Source organism: Marmota monax, unplaced genomic scaffold, assembly GCF_021218885.2.
Source record: "Marmota monax isolate L192 unplaced genomic scaffold, Marmota_monax_Labrador192_F-V1.1 WCK01_AAM20220418_F8-fsc00092, whole genome shotgun sequence".
NCBI lineage: Eukaryota > Metazoa > Chordata > Mammalia > Rodentia > Sciuridae > Marmota > Marmota monax.
The window spans coordinates 504,944-524,348 of NW_026692583.1; the positions used below are offsets into that span (position 1 = coordinate 504,944).

A 19,405-nucleotide genomic window follows, 5' to 3' on the forward strand; every position below is an offset into this window, starting at 1 on the left:
ATAGGGAATTTACTGACTCACGCAACTGAAAACTCTTGGGGGTGAGTTCAGGTACAGCTTGATCCAGGCTTAATGATGTGATTGGGGCTCACTTAGCTTAGGAAATTGGAGGCTTTGCTGGAAGAAATGGGAATGATTGCTGGGGAGACAGATCACCAGTGTCAACCCCAGCTCTGCTCTGAGCTGCCTCCTTTATCCTGATCTTGACCCCTGCTAACCTGATAGGGTCACTGATTGGGCTCCCCAGCCAAGATCAATCCAAGTAGCATTTGATCCCTGACCTCTGACAGCTGATGTTGGCCTTCTGGAAGTGGAATTCCGTGGGCTCCCTGGATGTGTCAGTCTCAGCCCTCTCTCTAGGCTCTGCTTTCTGGTGTAGATTGGTGGGGTGGGGGGGACCCTGATGCTGAGCCTGGGTGTGTTTGTCCAGGACGGCAGATTCTGGTCCTGTGGGTGAACGGGCAAGTTGGGGTAAGCAGCACGGTTCTGTAGAAGCATCCACACACCCCACAGGGCCTGGCAAGTGGAAGTTCTCGAATAGTCAGCAGCATAGCTACAATCTACGTTTGACCGTGTATAACGGAAACCTCAAAATAACGGTCTGGTGGTCAGCTGTTCAGTGCTGGTGTGGCTTTGGGGTCTCCAGTGTCCTGGAAGCCTTCTGCCACTCCTCTCTGCCATCCTGGGGATGCAGTTGCCATGCTCAGGATAATCTCTTGGCTCAAGGAGGCGGCTAGAGTGTCAGCTATCACATCCTTATTCCAGGCAACGTGGCAGGAAGGAAGAGGTGGGGGGGCTGGAGGGAGAATTGAGGGTGAATCGCAAGACCCAGCTGTCTCCTGTGGGGAGGGGATAAACCAACTTCCTCTTGTTTTCCGTGGGCCAGAACCGAGTCGCGTGGCTGCACCAGCTGCAGGGAGCTGGGAGTGTAGCCTTCTGGGAATGTGGGTGCTTCCCTGAGACAGGCGTGGGTTGGAGATGAAGGAGAAAGCAGGGGTGGCTCTGGATAGGGCAGGCGGTCTCTAGTGTGTTAACAGTCTCTGACACCTCAGTGTCCCCTGGGCTGGCTCAAGCTGTTCTTTCCTCCAACAGCTCCGTCTGGGCAGGGACTTGACAGAGGCACAGCTCTTGGAGGCCAGGGTGGGAGAGAGCACTTCCAGACCCCCACTCTGTCTCTCTGAGCTGTGCACATCTTCATTCTGACCTGGAAACCTGCTTCTGGGGGGCACTGAACACCAGGGCCTGGCCTCACTCTCTAAAGGCTCCATAAACTCAGGATCAGCTAGGATCGACTGGGTTATGCTGCCTTGACAAGCAGCCCCGATGTCAGTGGCTTAAAGCAGCAAACACTGATTTCTTGGATTGTACTCTGTGTCCACTGTGTGTGACCAAGGGGCCTCCTGCTTGTGGTGGTCACTCAGGGATCCAGGTGAGGGAGGCCCAGAGTTGACACACACTTCTGTCACCATAGCTGTGGCAGAGAGCTGGGGAAGTGCCTGTGCCCAGTCCTTCAAGTGTCCACTGGCCGTGACATCAACTTTTGCTGCCCCTGGCCATGCTGTGTTTCAAGTGGGGTGATGGGGTGGGAGTGATCCTGCCATTCGCCTGGGCGGAGAGGGACCTCCCTGAGTTAGAAAGGAGAGCAGGTGACATTTCAGCTCTCGAAAACCAGTAGGGTGGACCTCCCAGAGGCCTAAGTTGGTTTCTCTTGACCCTAAGATGCAGGGGACGCAGCAGTGAGGGATCTCCCATCCGCCCCCTCCCCTGGGAGGTCCCTCACTGCTGGGGGTGCAGTTGGGGTTCAACTGGGGGTGGCTTGGCATCCGCCGTTCCCTGGGCCTTCACCCTGTCCGGAGGCTCAGGGAGGCTGTCCTCTACCACTGTCTGCAGATGAACAACTCGGACTCGGGGGTCTTCACGGTCTTCACAGGGGTCAAGGACTTCAGCAGAATTCACCTCGTGGACAAGTGGAATGGGCTGAGCAAGGTGAGGACCATGGGCGGCCCCAGCCTCAGGGGATGGCAGGACAGGAAGTGGCCTAGCCAGGTCCCTGGGGCCCCTTCTTGAAGCCTGGGCGGGGGCAGCTGTCCCCAGGAAGGACATACTCAGTGTGGGGGTATCACCCGTGGTGGGTGAAGGCTGTGCTGTGGAGGACACAGCCCTTGCTTTGCCTGATTCTTCGTGTACAAGGAATGTTTTTGAAACATCTCCCCCGAAACACTAAAAATAAAACCAAGGCGTATATTGAACACACATTAAACTAACATGATACGTAACGTATATAATATCGCCCTTGATGCCCGAGGCCCTGCAGTCTCCGCTCTCCCTCCCAACCACAGAGGAACCCACGAGCCCACGGTGGCCGTTGGGGACAGTCTTCCTGTCTGTTCCTCACCCCTCGCGTGCCTGTCCGGACCCAGAGAAACGTGATTTTCCTTCTTTGAACACAGTGGGTCATCTCCTGCTCCAGGTCCTGCAGCTTTGGCCTGTCCTCAGGGTACTTGACAACGATTGCAGAGTGCCTCTCCACCCACGAGTGGTCCCCTGGTGACTGCCGCAGAGACCTGGGTCCTGGGGACAGTCACCCCAGAAGGGCCTGGGTGGCGGGATAACCATGGCTAATGAATGCCGTGAACGTCCTTTCTGATTTTTTTTTTTTCAATCTACAACACGGGCGAGCACACGGGGGAGGGATTTCCAGTTGTTTAGAGGGTGGGGACTGAGTGGCTGGTTTGGGTCCAAGCCTTGCTCCCAGGAGAGTCTGGGCCACTCCCCATTAGGATCTTGAACGGCCGGCCACGTTCCTCCGTTTGCCTGTCTTTACGAGGCGTCTGTCCACTTCCACTGGGGCAAGGAGAGGTGGGGGGCGGGCACGTTGCACAGAGGATGTTACCGGGCCCCTAGAAGAGTTATGTGGTCAGCGTCTGTGAGGGTGTGGTCAGCCCTGGGACCCGAGTGGCCGCGCCTGGGCTGGGGCCGGTGCAGTGTGCACCTCTGGAGTGCTCCCCACGGCTGTCTGAGTGGCCGGTCCAACCTCGCTCCTCACAGGTCAACTTCTGGCATTCGGATCAGTGCAACATGATCAATGGAACTTCCGGGCAAATGTGGGCACCCTTCATGACCCCCGAGTCCTCGCTGGAGTTCTATAGCCCTGAGGCTTGCAGGTAACCCCGCTTCGTCAGCCCAGCGTCCCCGGCTCTGCAGCCGTCCAGTGGCCCCGGCTGTGGGCTGAGGACAGCTGTGGCCGCCCACGGCCCTTTTCCAGGTGTTGCCAGATCTGCTGGCCCATTCCGGCCACTCTGGAAATTCAGAGGGCACCCTTGACTCTCTGCCTCCCCGTCACACCAGGAGCCCTGCTCCGTACCAGAGGCAAGGGATGGCAAGAAGGACACAGTCCCTGTGCCCTGGGTGGTCACTTCCTGTCAGGGGACTCAGGCCAGTGCACAGAATGTCACAGTAGAGTGCTTTTGCTGGGCATGTGTGACTGCTTTAAAAATAGAACCTCAGGGCTGGGCTGGGGCTTAGTGGTAGAGCACTCGCTAGCCCAGGTAGGCTCTGGGTTCGATCCTCGACACTACATAAAAGTAAATAAAGGTACTGTGTCCACCTACAGCTAAAGAAATCTAAGAAAAAAATAGAATTTTATTTTTTTGTGGGCTGGATATTGCACCAAGGGCCTCGTGTGCTGGGCGAGCGCTGTACCCCTGAGCTACACCACAGCCCCCAGTAGAACATGCTGCAGTACCCGGGACCCAGCCCAGGGGGCGCTCTCCCCTGAGCTGCCCCTGCAGGCCTTTTTATTCTTTGAGACAGGGTCTTGCTCAGTGGTCCAGGCTGGCCTCGAACTTGGGGTCCTCCTGCCGTAGACTTCTGAGTTGCTGGGATTGTAGGTGGTTATCAGAACCACCACGCCCGGCTGGAATCTTAGAGAAAAATTGCAAGAAAGTGCGAGTTACCTGTCTACCCTTCCCCAGCGGTTGGCCAGCTCTCTGTCACTGCAACAAATGTGCCAGTTAATCACTCTGGAAAGGGAAGAGGTCTATTTTGGTCACAGTTGGGGAAGCTGCAGTCCATGGAGGGTCAGCCCTGTGACGAGGCAGCACTGTGCATGACAGAGCAGGACCCCCCCCCACCTCATGGCCCAGGGGCTAAAGAGAGAAAGAGGAAGAATCTGGGGTCCCAAGGTCAGGGCACACCCCCAATGGCCTGGAGACTCCCACTAGGCCCCGCCCCTTGAGGGTTCCAGCACCTCCCAGTAGCGCCACCTGGGGTCCACCTTCAGCACCAGGCGCTGACTGGACGGGTTCCAACCACAGGCCCAGGTGCCCCAGCTCTTTCTCTGCCACCCCAGCTGCTGTGCCATGTGCCACCTCCCCTCGGGTTATCTTCGCCCTCCACCACTGAGCGCAGGGTGCAGACCGCGTGCCCCTTGGCACCTGAGTACCCAGGGTGTTTTCTCAGAGAAGGGACATTATGTGACCTCTGTTATCAAAACCAGGACCTTTTCCATGGACCAGGTGGGACTGGCTGACCTGGGGCCGTCCCGTGAACACAGGATGAGTCAGTTCTCGGCTTGGCTTTCCATCCACGGTCGGCTGAGCCCTCGGATGTGTGGCAGGGGCAACTGATTTGTTTTTTGGTTTTTTTGGGGGTGGGGGGAGGGTACCAGGGATTGAACTCAGGGCCATCAACTCCTGAGCCACATCCCCAGCCCTATTTTGTATTTATTTAGAGATAGGGTCCCACCGAGCTGCTTAGCAACTCGCTGTTGCTGAGGCTGGCTTTGGACTCACGATCCTCCTGCCTCAGCCTCCTGAGCCGCTGGGATGACAGGCGTGCACAATGGCGCCCAGCTTATATTCAGTTTTTGATTTAAAGCTTGTGTGGTTGTGGACAGTGGACTGGCCTGGTCAGGGAGGCCACACTGCATTTCCCTGGGCGAGAGGCCACTAGGTGTGGTCCCAGGAGGGAGCCGTTCAGGTGGGCGAGGCGGCTCCCTGGGGCGACCTGTGTCAGGTAGGGGGCAGCCAGGGGCTCTGGGGTCATCTGCCCCATCTGCCCCCTGCAGGTCCATGAAGCTCATCTACCAGGAGCCGGGGATGTTTGAGGGCATCCCCACCTATCGCTTCGTGGCCCCCAAAACCTTATTTGCCAATGGGTCAGTCTACCCGCCCAACGAAGGCTTCTGCCCGTGCCTGGAGTCCGGCATTCAGAACGTCAGCACCTGCAGGTTCGGTAGGTGTCCTGGGTGGAGGGCAGGAGGTGGGGGGAGAGGGGCTTATCTGCCCGCCGTCTGCCTAATCTCTGGCCTCTGGCCTCTGATAATCCCATTAGGCTGCAGATAGGGAGCAGGGCTGATGATAACAGGAAGTGGCAGGTCAGCCCGTGGCTTAGGGCAGCACAGACCTGTCACCTCACAGTCTGTGATCTGAGGCCTGCCACGGTCCAGCCAGCCACGGTCAAGGTCCTGGCCACCTGGTAGTGCTGTCGGTTCTTTGCCCCCCCCTGCTCCTGGAGGGGCCTGTGTTCCTCCGCTCACGGCCCTTCCTCTTAGACGCCAGCAAGGCCCTGCCCCTCTGGCCCCCTCTGTCCTCCCAGCTCTTTCTCCATGTCCTCCTGCTGCTAGTTTTCAGGACCCTCGAGGCTACCCCAGAGCCAGGTTGTCTGTAGGAGTGGGCCCCGGGGCCGAGGCCAAGATCTGCCTCCCACGCCCGAGAGCGAGGCTCAGTGGGAAGGACCCTTTACCTCGTCCTGGTGCCTGAGGAGCTGGCGCGGGCCCACTGTTGTGCAAAACCCTCTTGTTCCGAGGTGTCGGGTGTGATCACTGATGCCCGCACAATGTCCTGGGGCGCCCTTTCTGCCTCGGGACCTGGCCCATCTCCGTGGCACGCCCACCTCAGTTGCTCAACTCGGATGCTTGGGCGTCAGCTCGATCCCTCCTCACCCCTCACCCCTTGTGCAAACCCAGGTGGTTTCGCCCCCACACGGCCCGGGGTCCTTCCTCTCGCCCACCCATCTGGCCTCTGGCCTCCTAGTCCTGCCCACCAGTCCCTGCACCTCCTGTGGCTGTTGGAACGAATTGAATTGACATCAGATTAAAAACGCTCTCCTTATGCCACACTGGCTGCAGGTCAGACGCCCAGCCACGTGGCCTGGTGACCGCCATGGTGGACACTTCATGGAGGCCACTGGGCCCCATTGGAAGGCCCTGCCCTGGGCCCCATCAGGACCCCTGGACAGCACAGACCTCGCCCTCTGGCTGCAGCCAAGGCCAGACTCTGTGCCCAGCGGGGCTCTGCATCCCTCCTCTGCCTGGTAGCCAGCCCTGCTCCCACACCCTGTCCTCAGGTGGCCGCCGGCCGCTCCCCCGTTGACCCCTCGTCTCTGGCTGCTCCTCCGGGGTTTGTTGCACACTGTCCCCGCTGGCCTCCTCGGCTGGGCTGTGGGCGCTCTGCAGGCTCCCTGCACCCTGGCCTTCTGTCCAGCTCAGACTGTGTTTGAATATCTGGACATGAGGGTGGGTCCTGTTCTTGGGGAACTGAGGCCCAAGGCAGGTGTGACTGAGGTCAAGGGCTGGTGGGACAAGAAGCTGGCCCTCTGCCTGGCCAGGTCTTGCTGACCTCATCTTCCCGCCACGTCCTCCAGCTAGAGGAGGGGGTTGTGCATGGTGGACCGAGCGGGGTCAGGAAGGAGGGTCATCAAGAGACCAGACGGCGTCCTTGGTTTCAGGGCAGAGGGCCTGGCCCTGGGGCCTGTGCAGTCCACTTGGACACTGTCCTCTGCCCATCTCACTGTGGGTGTCCACGGGTGTCCCCGGGAATCTCTGCTTATAAGGTGGAGTCGCCTGCTGGGAGCAGGGCTGCAAGACCCTGGGTGGCAAGTGGCAGATGCTGGGCCTAAAAGGACACTTGCACTTGGTCAGCGTGACCGACAGTCCAGGGTGAATCCCGTCTGGAAGCTGCCTGTCGCCAGGCCTCAGCTGGACTGTCCTCTGGGCTGGCTCCAGAACCCCCAGTGGCTGCCGGCTGGGAGTCCACAGAGACCAAGCCCCGGGTCCTCCTCACCGCAGCCAGGGTCCCAGGGTCGCTCTGACTGGTCAGCCTTGTGTCCAGCTGTGAACCGGTCCCTGTAACCAGGGCTGGGCTGGGCCGAGGCCAGGCTGGCATCTCACGCTTGGCCTCTTGCTCTGCAGGGAAGGCTGGCACCAAGGGAAGCAATGGCGGAGAGCAGGGGAGGGTCTGCACTGGGGCCAGGCCCTGCAGAGGGTGGCCCTGACTCTCGGCATGTCCACAGCAGACTCCCAAGGGCACGGGAGGACTCAGACACCCATCAGGACCGACTCCCTCCTCTAAGTGGAGGTACGCCAGGTGCCGTGCTCTGACCATGGCTGGGGTGCTTCTAGAACATTCTTGCACGTGCTGCTCGGTGCACCTGCGTCTGCATTTCTCTGGCATTTTATCTGAAGATTAAAAAAATACCCACACGCTTCCCTTTCCAGGCCTTGGAAATTTCTTGGACTCAGAACTCCCTCACCTCAAGCCTCTGGGCCTCTGACTTGCCCAGCAGCGTTCCTTAATCTCCATCGGCGGCAATAACATCTGCTCGATGTGCCATAAAGCTATAAATTAATTATGCTTATTGCCTGGGCTGGTGTCTTCCAGGGCGTTTGGAAATGAAGTGGCCGACAGGCTCGGACGTCTGCGTGCAGGTATTCGCAGCCACGTGGGCTTGCCGTCTGAGCCCAGGGCCACGGGGACATTGCTCGGCTACTGGTGTCCCAGGTTGGAGGCCTGGTGGAGCACGCCTTCCTCCCCAGGCCTTTGTTGATCCTCCTATCTCGGCCTCCCAAGCTGCTGGGATTACAGGCGTGTGGCACGGCGCCCCGCTCCCCAGCCCTTGTTTAAAAAATATTTTTATTTAGAGACAGGGTCTTGCTGAGTTGCTTAGGGCCTCACTAAATTGCTGAGGCTGGCTTTAAATTTATGATCCTCCTGCCTCAGCCTCCCGAGCTGCTGGGATTATAGGGGTGCACCACCGTGCCCGTCTTCTTTTTATTTTTTATTCTTAGGGTCTCGCTAAATTGCAGAGGCTGTCCTCACACTTGCGATCCTCCTGCCTCAGCCTCTGCCTGGCCTGACGTTTCCTTGCTGACCAGCTCCGGCTCGGGTGTAGAGCTCTGGTTTAAACACAGTCCAGGAGGCCTCAGCAGCTGTGCGGAGAAGCACACTGCGTGCAGAGAAGCACACTGTGCCCAGGGCAGGGTGTCCAGAGGTGGAGATGGGCCGGGCTAGAATGCGTGACCTGGGAAGGGGAGCAGAAGGACTTGGGGAGGACAGGCGTCATGACACCTGGCTCTCACCTCAGACTGGTTTGAGAAGAGCCGTGGGGGCCTTGGTTTGCTGAGAAGAGCCGTGGGGGCCAGGATCTGAGGTTGGAGGTGCACATAGGCGCGAGTCGGGGTCACCACTGGCAGGGGAGGAGGGGATGGTGGCTCTAGGAGGGGGACCATTTTGAAGTTTGTGATTCACGAGCATCTTGGCCGTTCATGCTGTCGCAGGGTCACTGCCTCTTTGATTCCAGAGCACTCCCCCAAGCAGACCCTGTGCCCATTAACTGTCACCCCTCTCTCTGTCCCCCAGCCCCAGGCAACCGCCAGTCTGCTTCTGTCTCTGAGCATCTGTCCCTTCTGGAGCCTTGGGACACGGGGAGGCTCCTTGTCCACTCTGTTCCTCGGGCGGTGGCCGCGTCTGCGTGGGCTGGCGTCTGCCCGTTGGGTTGTCTGTGGTGGGTTCGGCCTCACGTTTCTGTGTGGGGATCTCCACTCGGAGGGTGCGGCCAGCTGTCCCTGCTCACCCAGGACGTGCCCCCTGCGGGGGGCAGGTGTGTGGCGGGCCCAGGTGTGACACCTGAGCTCTCCGGTCCTGCTGCGCGGCCTGCGGAGACACTCGAGGCACTCAGCTTGGCGCAGAGGCCCAGCCCGCTCCTTCCTGCGTCCCCCGCGGTCCTCCTTCATGCACCCGCTCCCCAGGCACCCTACCCCTGCTGGCTTCTGCTGCTGTCCCTGGAGCCCGCTCCCTGCCTTCCTGGCCTGGCGTCTGTTGGCGTCTGTCTCTTTGATGTCACTCTCCTCCAGTCCAGAGCTCATCCCTCTCTGCGTCCCCGTGCCTGGGCCTCGGGCTCCTCCTTGGCTGGATGTTGGCGTCTGCCTCTAGTCATCGTCCCTGGCGAGCTCTGCAGACTGCGGCTCTGCCTCCCGGCTGCACCCTGGACCCTGCTCAGGGCCTCTGGACAAGCCGCCGTGCCCCTCCTCTGATGTCCCTGTGTCCTCTGCCTTCCAGGTGCACCCCTGTTCCTCTCCCACCCTCACTTCCTCAACGCCGACCCCGTCCTGGCAGAAGCGGTGGCCGGGCTGCACCCTGACCCGGAGGAGCACTCCCTGTTCCTGGACGTCCACCCGGTGAGCCCTGCCCGCCGGGCACTGGGGCGGGTGGTTTCTCGGGAGTGGCTGTTGCCCGGCTGCCTCCGGCCCCAGTGCAGAGCTGACCCACCACTAGGGGCTGGTGGCCTGGCGTTCTTTGGCAGTGGCACTTCGAGAATGTCGAGCCACCAAAGGTCCCTACTTTATCCCGGCTCCATAGGTCAGGGATATTATTGTCCTTTTATAAGGGTCTATAAACGGCCCTGGGATCGTAAATTAATTAGGACTTATCAGCCTGTGCTTCTTCTGCAAGTCCCGAGGCGGCCGGGCTGTGCCATAAAGATCTCCAGACACCGGCCGGGCCCTGGCTCATTTGCAGATAAATCAGACTCGGGGACTTGTCCCATGTGGGGACCAGGAGGGATCTATGCCCTCCCAAGGACAGGCCTTCAGCTCCCGGGTGTCTCTGTCCCCTGAAATGCACCCAGCTGGACTCGGAGGCCCCCGCTGCCCATAGGAAGATTCTGTGGGTTTCTGCTCCTAGAGTGGACACTCAGGTTCTCCCCAAAGAATTTTTTTAAAAAGTGATTTTTTAAGTTGAGACATAAAAGTCACAGGGGGCCAAGGCACCCATGTCACCGTGTGCGCACACGGGGCAGAGTGGCTGGGCCTCGCGCTCACTCCTGCTGAGGGCACGCGGGGTCCCCCTTCGTAGTGGTTTTCAAGTACCCAGCTCACTGACTCTGGCTTAGTCACCACGTCACACGGCCTGTGACAATGGCCCAGTGGCTCCTCCTGTCTGAAAGTCTGTCCGCAGGCCCGGCCCCGGCCCCTGGAAGCCACCCGGCTCTCTTCTGAGTTCCAAGTTCTCAGGTTTTGCACACAGTGAGGCCGCACGCTGTGGGTCTGTGCCTGGTCCAGTCACTTGGCAGGTCACCCTTAGTCACCCGTGTGGTCCCAGGTGATGGGAGTCCCTCCCGTAAGGCCTCAAGGCAGCCCGCTGTGTGGACGGACCAGCTCTTCCTAACCCGCTGGCCCGCCGACGGATGCCTGGCCTGATTGCGCTTCCTTGCTGCTGTTGGGGGACCTGGGGTCCAGCTGTCCCTGACCCACCCCCTGCCCTTCCTGGCCCGGCACGGTGCAGGGAGGCCGTCCCTCCTGCCCCTCAGAGCCCTTCCAGATGCCCTTCTGCCCGTTTTTCTTCCTGCTCCTCTGTGGACCTCCTTGGCCTCTGACCGAGCCCTGGGCCCAGCCCCAGCGTCCTTCCTCCCCTCTGACTCCACTCTTCTGGCTCCTCTCCGCTGGCTTTCTGAGAGCCCCGCGTGAGCACGGCCTCCCCTGTGCCCCTGTTGATGGCTGCGAGTGAGGGGATTTTTTTTGGCCCTGAATAGAGAGGCCAGAGAGGCTGGGAGGCCAGAGAGAGGCCCAGGCTGTCTTGGCAGCTGGTGGGCCGGCGCCTCCCCTGAGGCTGCGTCAAGGGAGCCCCTCCCGGGTGGGTCCTGCTGGCCGGAGCAGCGGGGTGGTGTGTGGGACCTCTGGTGTGGGTGTGGGCCGTGGACCCTGCACCCGCTGGGAGAGACCCAGTGGTGCTGGGCTGTGAGGCCTGGGGGGCTGGTGGCCCTAGTGGCCCACGTTCCTGTTCCCTGGGGGGTGTGGGCCAGGCAGGACCTGGCCACCGAGGCCAAAAGCCCAGATTTCCTGGGGCAGGTAGTGCCCAGGGGCAGGGCCTAGAACCTGGAGGGAAAGAGGGTGGCAGGCACTCGGGTTCCCAGGGCCCCCAGGGGACTTACTAGGGGTCTCTCAGGACTCAGCCAGGGTTGACTGAGCAGGAGGACGCCCGCCAAGTTGGAGGAGGCAGTGGGCATGTGGGGGAGGCGGTCCAGGCTCCCCGAGGCTCCTCGTGGGCACGCAGGACGCACTGTGCCCCAGCAGGGAGTGGTGACAGCTGGGGAAGGGCTGCCTGAGGGGCCTGCGCACCTCGCCCGGGCTGGTGTGGGGCCACCCACAGGCCCCCTGCCCTGCAGCACCGAGCTCGGCCGGGAGAGCAGGCGCTGGCTTCACCCTGAGGGCTTTGCAGGTAGTTGGGGCACAGTGAGCCCCGGTCAGCAGCTGGCCACGGAGGGCCCCTCTGGAAATCCAGGCTCCAGATAGCAGCGGTCTCTCTGAGGAGGGTGGTGTGGGCCTGGGGTGACCCCGTGGCCCTCCCGGTTCCAGGCTCGGGAGCTCCTCTTGCCCGGGCTGGGGACGGCCTGGGAGCTGCTGTGAGGGGCGGTGAGCCCTTTCCTGAGAGAGGGGATGGCCCTCCCTGCCACCCGAATCTGGCGCCTTTGCCACCCCTGAGCTGGGGGGTCAGCTCCTACTGTCCAGCCTGGCCCTCGGGCTCCAACCTGGGCCTCTCCCTCTGTTATTTCCTGCCTTTGTTCTGGAAGCATCTTCCTGGTTGGAGTCTGTGTGTGGCACTTCTTTAGCTGTTGACTTTCTGAAACAGTGGCTCACTTACAAAGTGGATTGTTGTCGGGTGTTTTTGGTTTAGTACCAGGGATTGAACCTGAGGCGCCTAACCACGGAGCCACATCCCCAGCCCTTTTTAAAAATATATATATTTTATTTAGAGACAGGGTCTCGCTAAGTTGCCGAGACTGGCTTTGGGAACTTGCAGTCCTCCTGCCTCAGCCTCCTAAGCCGCTGGGGTCACAGCTGTGACCACTGTGCCCAGCACAAAGTGGCTTCCTGCATTCAGGGGCCCTTCAGTGCGGCTTCAAACAGGAGATGACGAGAGCCTCCCAAAAAACAGCAGGTGACACCGTACAAACGGGACAAGCATCCTGGGCTCTGTGTGAAGTGTGGTCACTGCCCCGTGCTGGCCGAGGCCAGCTCTGGCAGAGAGGGAGGCCCCGCCTGCAGTTGCAGAGCCGGGGACCGCAGGCCTCGCCAAGGCTTTCCCTCTGGGTGACGGAGAAGTGGGGAGTGAACCCAGAGGACGCAGCCCCCATGGCTGGGTGTGGGTTGGGAGGGGGCAGCCCAGACGCGCCATCTGGGGCCTTAAGGTGACAGATGGAAAGGGTCAGGCCTCCTCTACCCAGTGACGGTCCCTTCTACCAAGGGGACCTTGACGTCATGGGCACGAGAGCTGTTTGGGAAGCCCCGCTGTCGGTGCTTGGAACAGGGCGGGAGGCCCCCAGCCAGCTGCTCGCCCGAGGTTGATGACAGCAAGCCCCCCTGGGCAGCGGCTGGCCCGTGGACATGTCCTCACCGCGTGTTCTCCACAGGTCACGGGGATCCCCATGAACTGCTCTGTGAAGCTGCAGCTGAGCATCTACGTCAAGTCCATCAAAGGCATCGGGTGAGTGGACGCCGGGAGCTGGGGCTGCAGGCTGAGCCGCCAGGGTCCCCGGACCCCAGGGACCTGTTCCAGGAGCAGGGTGTGGATGGGAGGGTGCCTGCCGGGGTCCCGTCCTGCCCGTCCTGGGGGAGGCGGGCAGACAAAGTGTTGATCTTAAATCTGTTCCCAGAGGAGGTTTTAAGCACTGATGTTCTTTCCTTTTAACCGGGTCCCAGGGATCGAGCCCAGGGCTCTATGCCGAGGGGCATCTGCAGCCCCTTTTTAAAAGTGCTGTTTGAGGCAGGTTTGCTAAGTCCCTAGGCCCTGCTAAGTCTCTGGGTTGGACTTGAACTTGCTGTCCTCCTGCCTCAGCCTCCGGTTGCTGGGCTCACAGGCGTGGGCCACTGCGTCCGGCTTGCGCACTGATTTTTTTTAATAAGAGGTTTATGGAGACAGAATCTCCCACCGTGAGACTCACCCTGGGAAAGCGTGCAGCTGAGCGCTTGGTGGTGTATTCAGAGTCACGCAACCAGGGCCACAGTGGACTCTAGGATGTTCCCGCCACTCCTAAAGGAACTCCTTCCCACTAGCAGCCCTTGTCCTGTCCCCTGCCCCTGGCCACCACAGTCTGCTCCTGTCCCTGCGGATGGCCGTGTTCTGGCCCCTCATACACAGAGTCTCACGCAGTGGCCTGTGTGTGGCACCCGGTCCTCAGGCTCACTGTGTCTTGGGGTGGGTCAGCGCTTCTCAGGGCCGGGCCCTCCCAGGTGTGGGACGTGCTGGACGTGTGGGGCTGCCTGGCCCGTCCAGTTTCGGTGTAGACATGTGCCTCCCCCCGGGTCTGTGCGCAGGAGTGGGCCTCGGGCCACCAGTCTGGGTCACCATTTGCGGGAACTGAATGCCTTTGTGCTGGCTCACATTCCTGCAGCGCCCGAGGCACCAGCGCCGCGTCCCCATCCCTGTCACCGTCCCAGTCCCCGTCCCCGCCGGCATTCCCAATGCCGAGTTGGATGGGCCGGAGGCGGCGCGGTGCGGCTCCGTGTCGGGGCCTGTTCTGCAGCATATCTGAAATGGCTCTGTTTGGAAGATTTCCTGGGAGATTCCTGGGCGGCAGGAATGCCAGTGTTTGTCTGGGTTGGTAAATGCCTGGCCTGTCCACGGGGCTCCCGGCCTGGCCGGGACCTGCGGGCCCGACTGCTGGGGTGTCCTGGAGGGACTCTGGGTGCACAACAGACCCACTAGTAGCTGGGCTGTGTTTGGTGACAGCCAGGATCCCCCGCTGCCACCTCCATGTCACTGGGCCAGGTGGGGACCTTGGCCAAGGAGCCAGGAGGCTGGGGCTGGGTCTGGGGTTTGGCCAGTCGCCACCCAGTACCAGTGGCTGGGGGCCTGGGCGCTGATGGAGGCTGGGGGCTGCTCCCAGGCTGGCTGGTCCCATCCCACCTCCCCTGAAGCCAGCAAGGTGTCTCAGTGGAGGTGACTCAACCGCAGGTGTCTTGCCGCCAGAGGGCTGGGAGGGGTGGCCACGGGAGGGGCCCAGAGACAGCGGCCACCAGGAGCCGCTGTGCTGCCTGCCCCCTGGGCGGGCACAGGGACAGTGCAAGGCACCCACACTCAGTCCCGTGGGTTCTCCCAAAGGCTTCGGAGGGGCAGAGGCTGCGCCCTAAGCCACCCTCCCTCTGTCCCCACAGCGTCTCTGTGGCCTTCTCTGAAGGTGACACATGCAAGCCCACCCACCCACTGGGAGGCTACACTGGGTCCTGAGGACACTGGGCTGGGCTGGGCCTCTGTGCCCCCCGCGGCTGCAAGCGCAGCCCCTTCCTTCCCAAGCAGGCCAGGGACGGGGGCCTCGGGTCCCTGGCCACCTGCTCACTGCTCTGACTCAGCAGCAGTGACAACAAGCTCCTGTGACAAGGAGAGATGCCGTGGGGTGGCGGGCGCCTGCGGCCACTGTAGCAGACGCCCACGGCCAACGTAGCAGACTGGTGGCTTGGAACCGCACACACAGGTCACCTGACAGCAGTTTGGAAGGGTCCTCTGGGCTGAGGGCAGGATGGACAGGGCCTGTTCATCCCAGGGGCTCTGGGGGCCTCTAGAGAGAGGCACCCAAGGTCCTCGGCCCGTGACCTCCACCTCAAGCCCTGATCCTCAGGCCCACTGTGCTGGGTGGCATCTTCTAGTCCCCGGCCCCTGACGTCCTGCTCCACCGTCCAGTCCCCGGCCCCTGCCCTCATAACCCAGGATCACCCCCGTGTCAAAGTGCTGGGCCAGACACCTCCGCGGAGTCCCTCTGCCACACGAGGGCGTGTCAACACAGGCCTGGGGACTGGGGCTCAGGCACCTTTGAGGGCCCCAGCCCCCAGGGCCTGGGCAGGGCTTGAGGAGCAGGGAGGACCCTGCAGACGCCCTTCTGTGGTGAGGGTGGTGCCGGCCCCAGGAACAGGGACCACACAGGTGGGGACGGAGGAGTGAAGGGTTCCTCTGGGTACAGGCGAATGACAGCCATCGTCAGGACACCTGACACCAAGAAGCAGGCACTGCTGCACACCTGCATGTATTCTAGCTCACGAGGGCCGCACAACAGCCACGTATTTTAACTCTCACCACTGTTACTCCCTGTTTATAAAGAAAGAGAGTGGAGTTCAGAGAGGTTGAGAGAGCTGTCTCAGGTGGCACAGCTCACAGAGGCAGAGCTGGGATTCATCCTGGGGCTGTGGGCTGCACCGTCTCCCCTGTTAACTGCTGAACGTGTGGACTTCTGGTGGGTGGGGAAGGGAGAACGGGGGCCTGGGTGCTGGACAGAAAGAACTGGCGTGGAGGGAGGGACAGACTACCCAGGCACGTGGGCACAGCTGCAGGGTTGGGAGCCCCGACCCGCACACACAGGGCGTCGACGTCACTGTGCGCTTGCTCCGCGCCTTCACGGGCCGCGTGCCAGTCAGCCTTGCTCCCTCGGCCCTCGGCTTACTGCCGGTGGCTGCTCCTGCCCACCCCATTCTGCAGAGACAGGGACGGGGCACAAAAGGCGAAGTGCCACCCCGTTCCGCAGCCTCACGCCTGCCGGGGACCCCTGTCCATGTGGCGTGTAGGGGCCCCGCTGGCTCCGTGCCCGCTGGGTGGGAGCCTGGCTGCCGATCCCACGTAACCACCTTGTCCACCTGCCGCAACAGGCCAAGGGCGTGTGTCGGGGCGGGGTGTCGGGTTCGGAGCTCAGCCCGACCTTCTCTGGGGCCAGGCCAGCGGGCTCCTGTCCCCTGGGCCCTTGAACCCCGCGCAGGAGCTCTCCGGCCAGATCGGCACCAGCAACGCCTCTTCCCCGGAGTTTTTTTACTCCTTTAAAAATAAACTGGAAATTTTAGAATAGTCTTAGATTTATAGAAAAGTTACAGACGTACTACAGAACATCTGTGTCCTGCCCTGGTGTCCTGTCGTACCCTGGGTGGACCAGGATCCACACTGCTCCTTGTTTCCTTAGTTTCCCCTTGAGTTCTGCTCTGATGCCATTTTATTATTATTATTATTATTTATTATTATTAGTATGGGGATTGCACCCAGGGTGCTTACCCACGGGGCCACGTCCCAGCCCTTTTTATTTTTTATTTTGAGACAGGGTCTCACCAAGTTGCTAAGGGTCTTGCCAAGTTGCTGAGGCTGGCCTCGAACTTGCCCTCCTCCTGCCTCAGCCTCCTGACCGCTGGGCTCAGTCTCCTTGTTCCCGATGCTGTGGGGGCCTCTGTGGGGATGGATCCGACGTCCTCTCATGGTCGGCAGGCAGTAGGCGCAGGAGGAAGAGTGCTGAGCGAAGGTGCTGGTCCAGGGCGCAGACTGTCCACAGACCTCACTGCTGACCCTGACCCCAGGGTGAGGTCATGTTTGTCAGCCCTTTACTGCCCCTTTGGCATTTTGTTACTTGTTACGGTGGCACGTGTTTTAAGGTCACTCTCTTCCTGACGGGAAACTAAGTGGAGCTTCCCGTGTGCTGTCCCCTGTCACCTGTGGAATCCCTGCCCTGTGTCCCCTGCTTATTTACATTCACTATGTGTTGCCAGAGATGCAGACGCTGCCGGGGGGTTTCTCTAGGATCATTTCTGCAGCTTGCTTATCATGCCTGACGCGTCTCAGACACGTTCGTTGGTGGCCTGTGAGGACCCCGTCCCTCCCTGTCGGACATTCTGCAGTCTTCCCTGCACAGAGACGACCTGGAGGAGGCCCAGGGTCCTCGGGGACATTCAGGCCGTCCCTGTCGTCCTGGGTTTGCTGTTCCAAGCAACACTGGGCACCTTCAGGGCAGTTACTGAAGAGTGTCCTCGCTGGTCATCAGGTTGTTGGTGGATTAGGTTTGGCTGAGAGAGCAGGAGACACAACAGCTGTGACTCAAACAGGACAAAGCTTTACTGTTTTCCGTTCAGTCTTCTGGAGGACGTTGGGAGGCAGACGTCCTGGGGTGCTATGACAGCCCGAGACATTCACGGTCCAAGTTCATCCCCTCATTTTGATCCATTTTCCTAACACGCGGTTTCCATCTTCAAGGTGGTCTAAGTGGTCTAAAGGGCTGCCAGAGCTCCAGCTATTGCATCTGCATTTCACACATCTGAAAGGGAGAACAGAAAGTGTTTTCCTCCCAGCTACTCTACATAATGCTTCTGTGAACATCCCAACAACCAGAATTTGGTCACATGGCCCTCCCTGCTCTCAGCAAGACAGACAGTCTTTTACCTGGGAGCATCGCCAACCTGAATAAAATCGGGATTCTGTTTCTAAAAGCGGCGTATGGGAATCAGCTAAGTGCCGTCAGCCTAGCCGTTCAGATGTGGGCTTAATTTGAACAGATTATGCTCGAGTTGTGAAATGGCTCCCTGCCAGGAAGTCCCCTGTTCCCCAGCCCTGCACAACTGAGCAGCCCAGAACCACATCCTTCCTGACCCTGGAGCCACCGTCCCTGCCCACATCTGTGTACCGCACCCTGTCACAACTCACCTGCTCTGTCTCACTTCCAGACAAACCGGGAAGATCCAGCCTGTGGTGCTGCCACTGATGTGGTTTGGAGAGGTAAGGCTACGCGGCCACAGGTCGGGACCCTGGGGGAGGGCAGGGCTGGGCCAGAGGACAGGAGTGTCCCCAGACTTTATGTCCATGCCAGTGGGTTGCAAGGACCATGAGGTGGGGGTGCCAAGCAGTGAGTCCCAGGCGGGGTGTAAGGTGATTTTGTGACTGCTGTGCCCACTTCCACGGGGAGAAGAAGGGAAGCTGATTTTTCAAGGAAGTCAAATTTTTCCTTTAACTTTTCTTCTCTCCAAGCTTTTTAATTTCCTTATGGGTTTTTTTAAATTTAATTTTGTTAAGTTACATTATTTTGTTTTTTTATGTTATTTCTGGCCTCACCCAGATTGCTAGTGGCCTGGAGGGATAGGTCAAGTTTAAGGTCAAGGTCACTGCTGCTCACAGCCGGTACTGACAGGCTGCGGGGTGCGGTGCTCCGAGCCACTCAGCCCCCGGGCGCCACGTGCTTTCCGCTCGTGGCCCCGCCCCCGGAGGCTCTCAGACTCCGGCCCCTCATTGGTCAGGTTAAGATAGGGCGGCCATGTGGGAGGGGCTAGTGGGCCAGGTCTGCCTGCCATTGGTAAGGCTGTGATCACATGGTTCAGGCCCCTGCAAGGTCGTCTGGGAAATGTAGTCTCATGGAGCGCACCGAGGAAAGGTGGGCGCCTGGACCCTGGTGGGCGGGCGAGGGTGCAGGCCTGCGGGACAGCCGTGTGGGCCCAGCTGTGTGCCCTTCCGCAGAGCGGGGCCATGGAGGGCAAGCCGCTGCAGACGTTCTACACACAGCTGGTGCTGATGCCCAAGGTGATGCACTACGCCCAGTATGCGCTGCTGGCCCTGGGCGGTGCGCTGCTGCTCGTCCCCATCATCTACCAGGCGCGGAGCCAGGTACGTGACTGCGCCAGGCCCCGGGTTTGCACCCGGGCCGGGCTGGGCGTCGGGTTGATCCACCTTCACCCTTCACTCTGCCTCCTCCTCGCATCTCTCGCACCCTGCGCAGCCTCTGCTCTGCCTCCTGGTGGCCTGGGACCTCCCCGGGGCCCGCAGCGGGTGTTGGGGGGTGAGGCCCGGCTCTCATTCAGCAGGTGGGCACCTGTGAATGCCAGGCTGCTAGGCCAGTGCGTCCAGGTCCCCGCTCGGGGGGCAACCAGGCTGGCACTCCTGAGGCGGGAGACAGGAGAGAGCCAGGTTAATATGAGAAGAGATAATTTTACCAATGATAGAGGGTCATAGAGAAAGTGACCGGCCAGAGCCCCTGCTGTGGAGCTGAACTGCAACAGGAGCCACGTCAGTGTGTGCAGGTTTCTCTCAGCCTCGGAATGTCAAAGGCACAGCTGAATTTAACTCGAATATGTCCGAAATGTTATTGTCACAATAAGAACCAACAGGAAAGATATAGGAATCTTTGCAAATTTTTTCCCCAAATCTTTGAAATCCGGTGTGTCTTTTACACTTAGAGCAGCTCTCCATTCGGCTCACCCTGTTTGAAAGGCCCATGGCCACTGTATGTGGCTCCCAGACTGAACACCCCTGTCCAAGGAGGTAGGACAAATACAGAGAGGAAAGGCCTCTGGAGTGCTGGAATCCAAGCTTAGATGCAAGTACACAGCACCGAGAAAGTGCTA

At 60.2% G+C, this 19,405-nt stretch overlaps 1 protein-coding gene across 2 annotated transcripts in view; it reads left to right on the forward strand.

Annotated features, from left to right (window-relative positions):
- Scarb1 (scavenger receptor class B member 1) overlaps window positions 1-19,405 on the forward strand; it is a 56,501-nt gene that overhangs the window by 31,627 nt on the left and 5,469 nt on the right. For both annotated transcript variants that reach the window (XM_046446000.2, XM_046445999.2), the window contains exons 5-11: window positions 1,891-1,986; window positions 3,049-3,164; window positions 5,069-5,235; window positions 9,339-9,457; window positions 12,688-12,761; window positions 17,738-17,789; window positions 18,522-18,668. In XM_046446000.2, coding sequence (XP_046301956.1) covers window positions 1,891-1,986; window positions 3,049-3,164; window positions 5,069-5,235; window positions 9,339-9,457; window positions 12,688-12,761; window positions 17,738-17,789; window positions 18,522-18,668 — 771 coding nt within the window. The remainder of the gene's footprint in view (window positions 1-1,890; window positions 1,987-3,048; window positions 3,165-5,068; window positions 5,236-9,338; window positions 9,458-12,687; window positions 12,762-17,737; window positions 17,790-18,521; window positions 18,669-19,405) is intronic.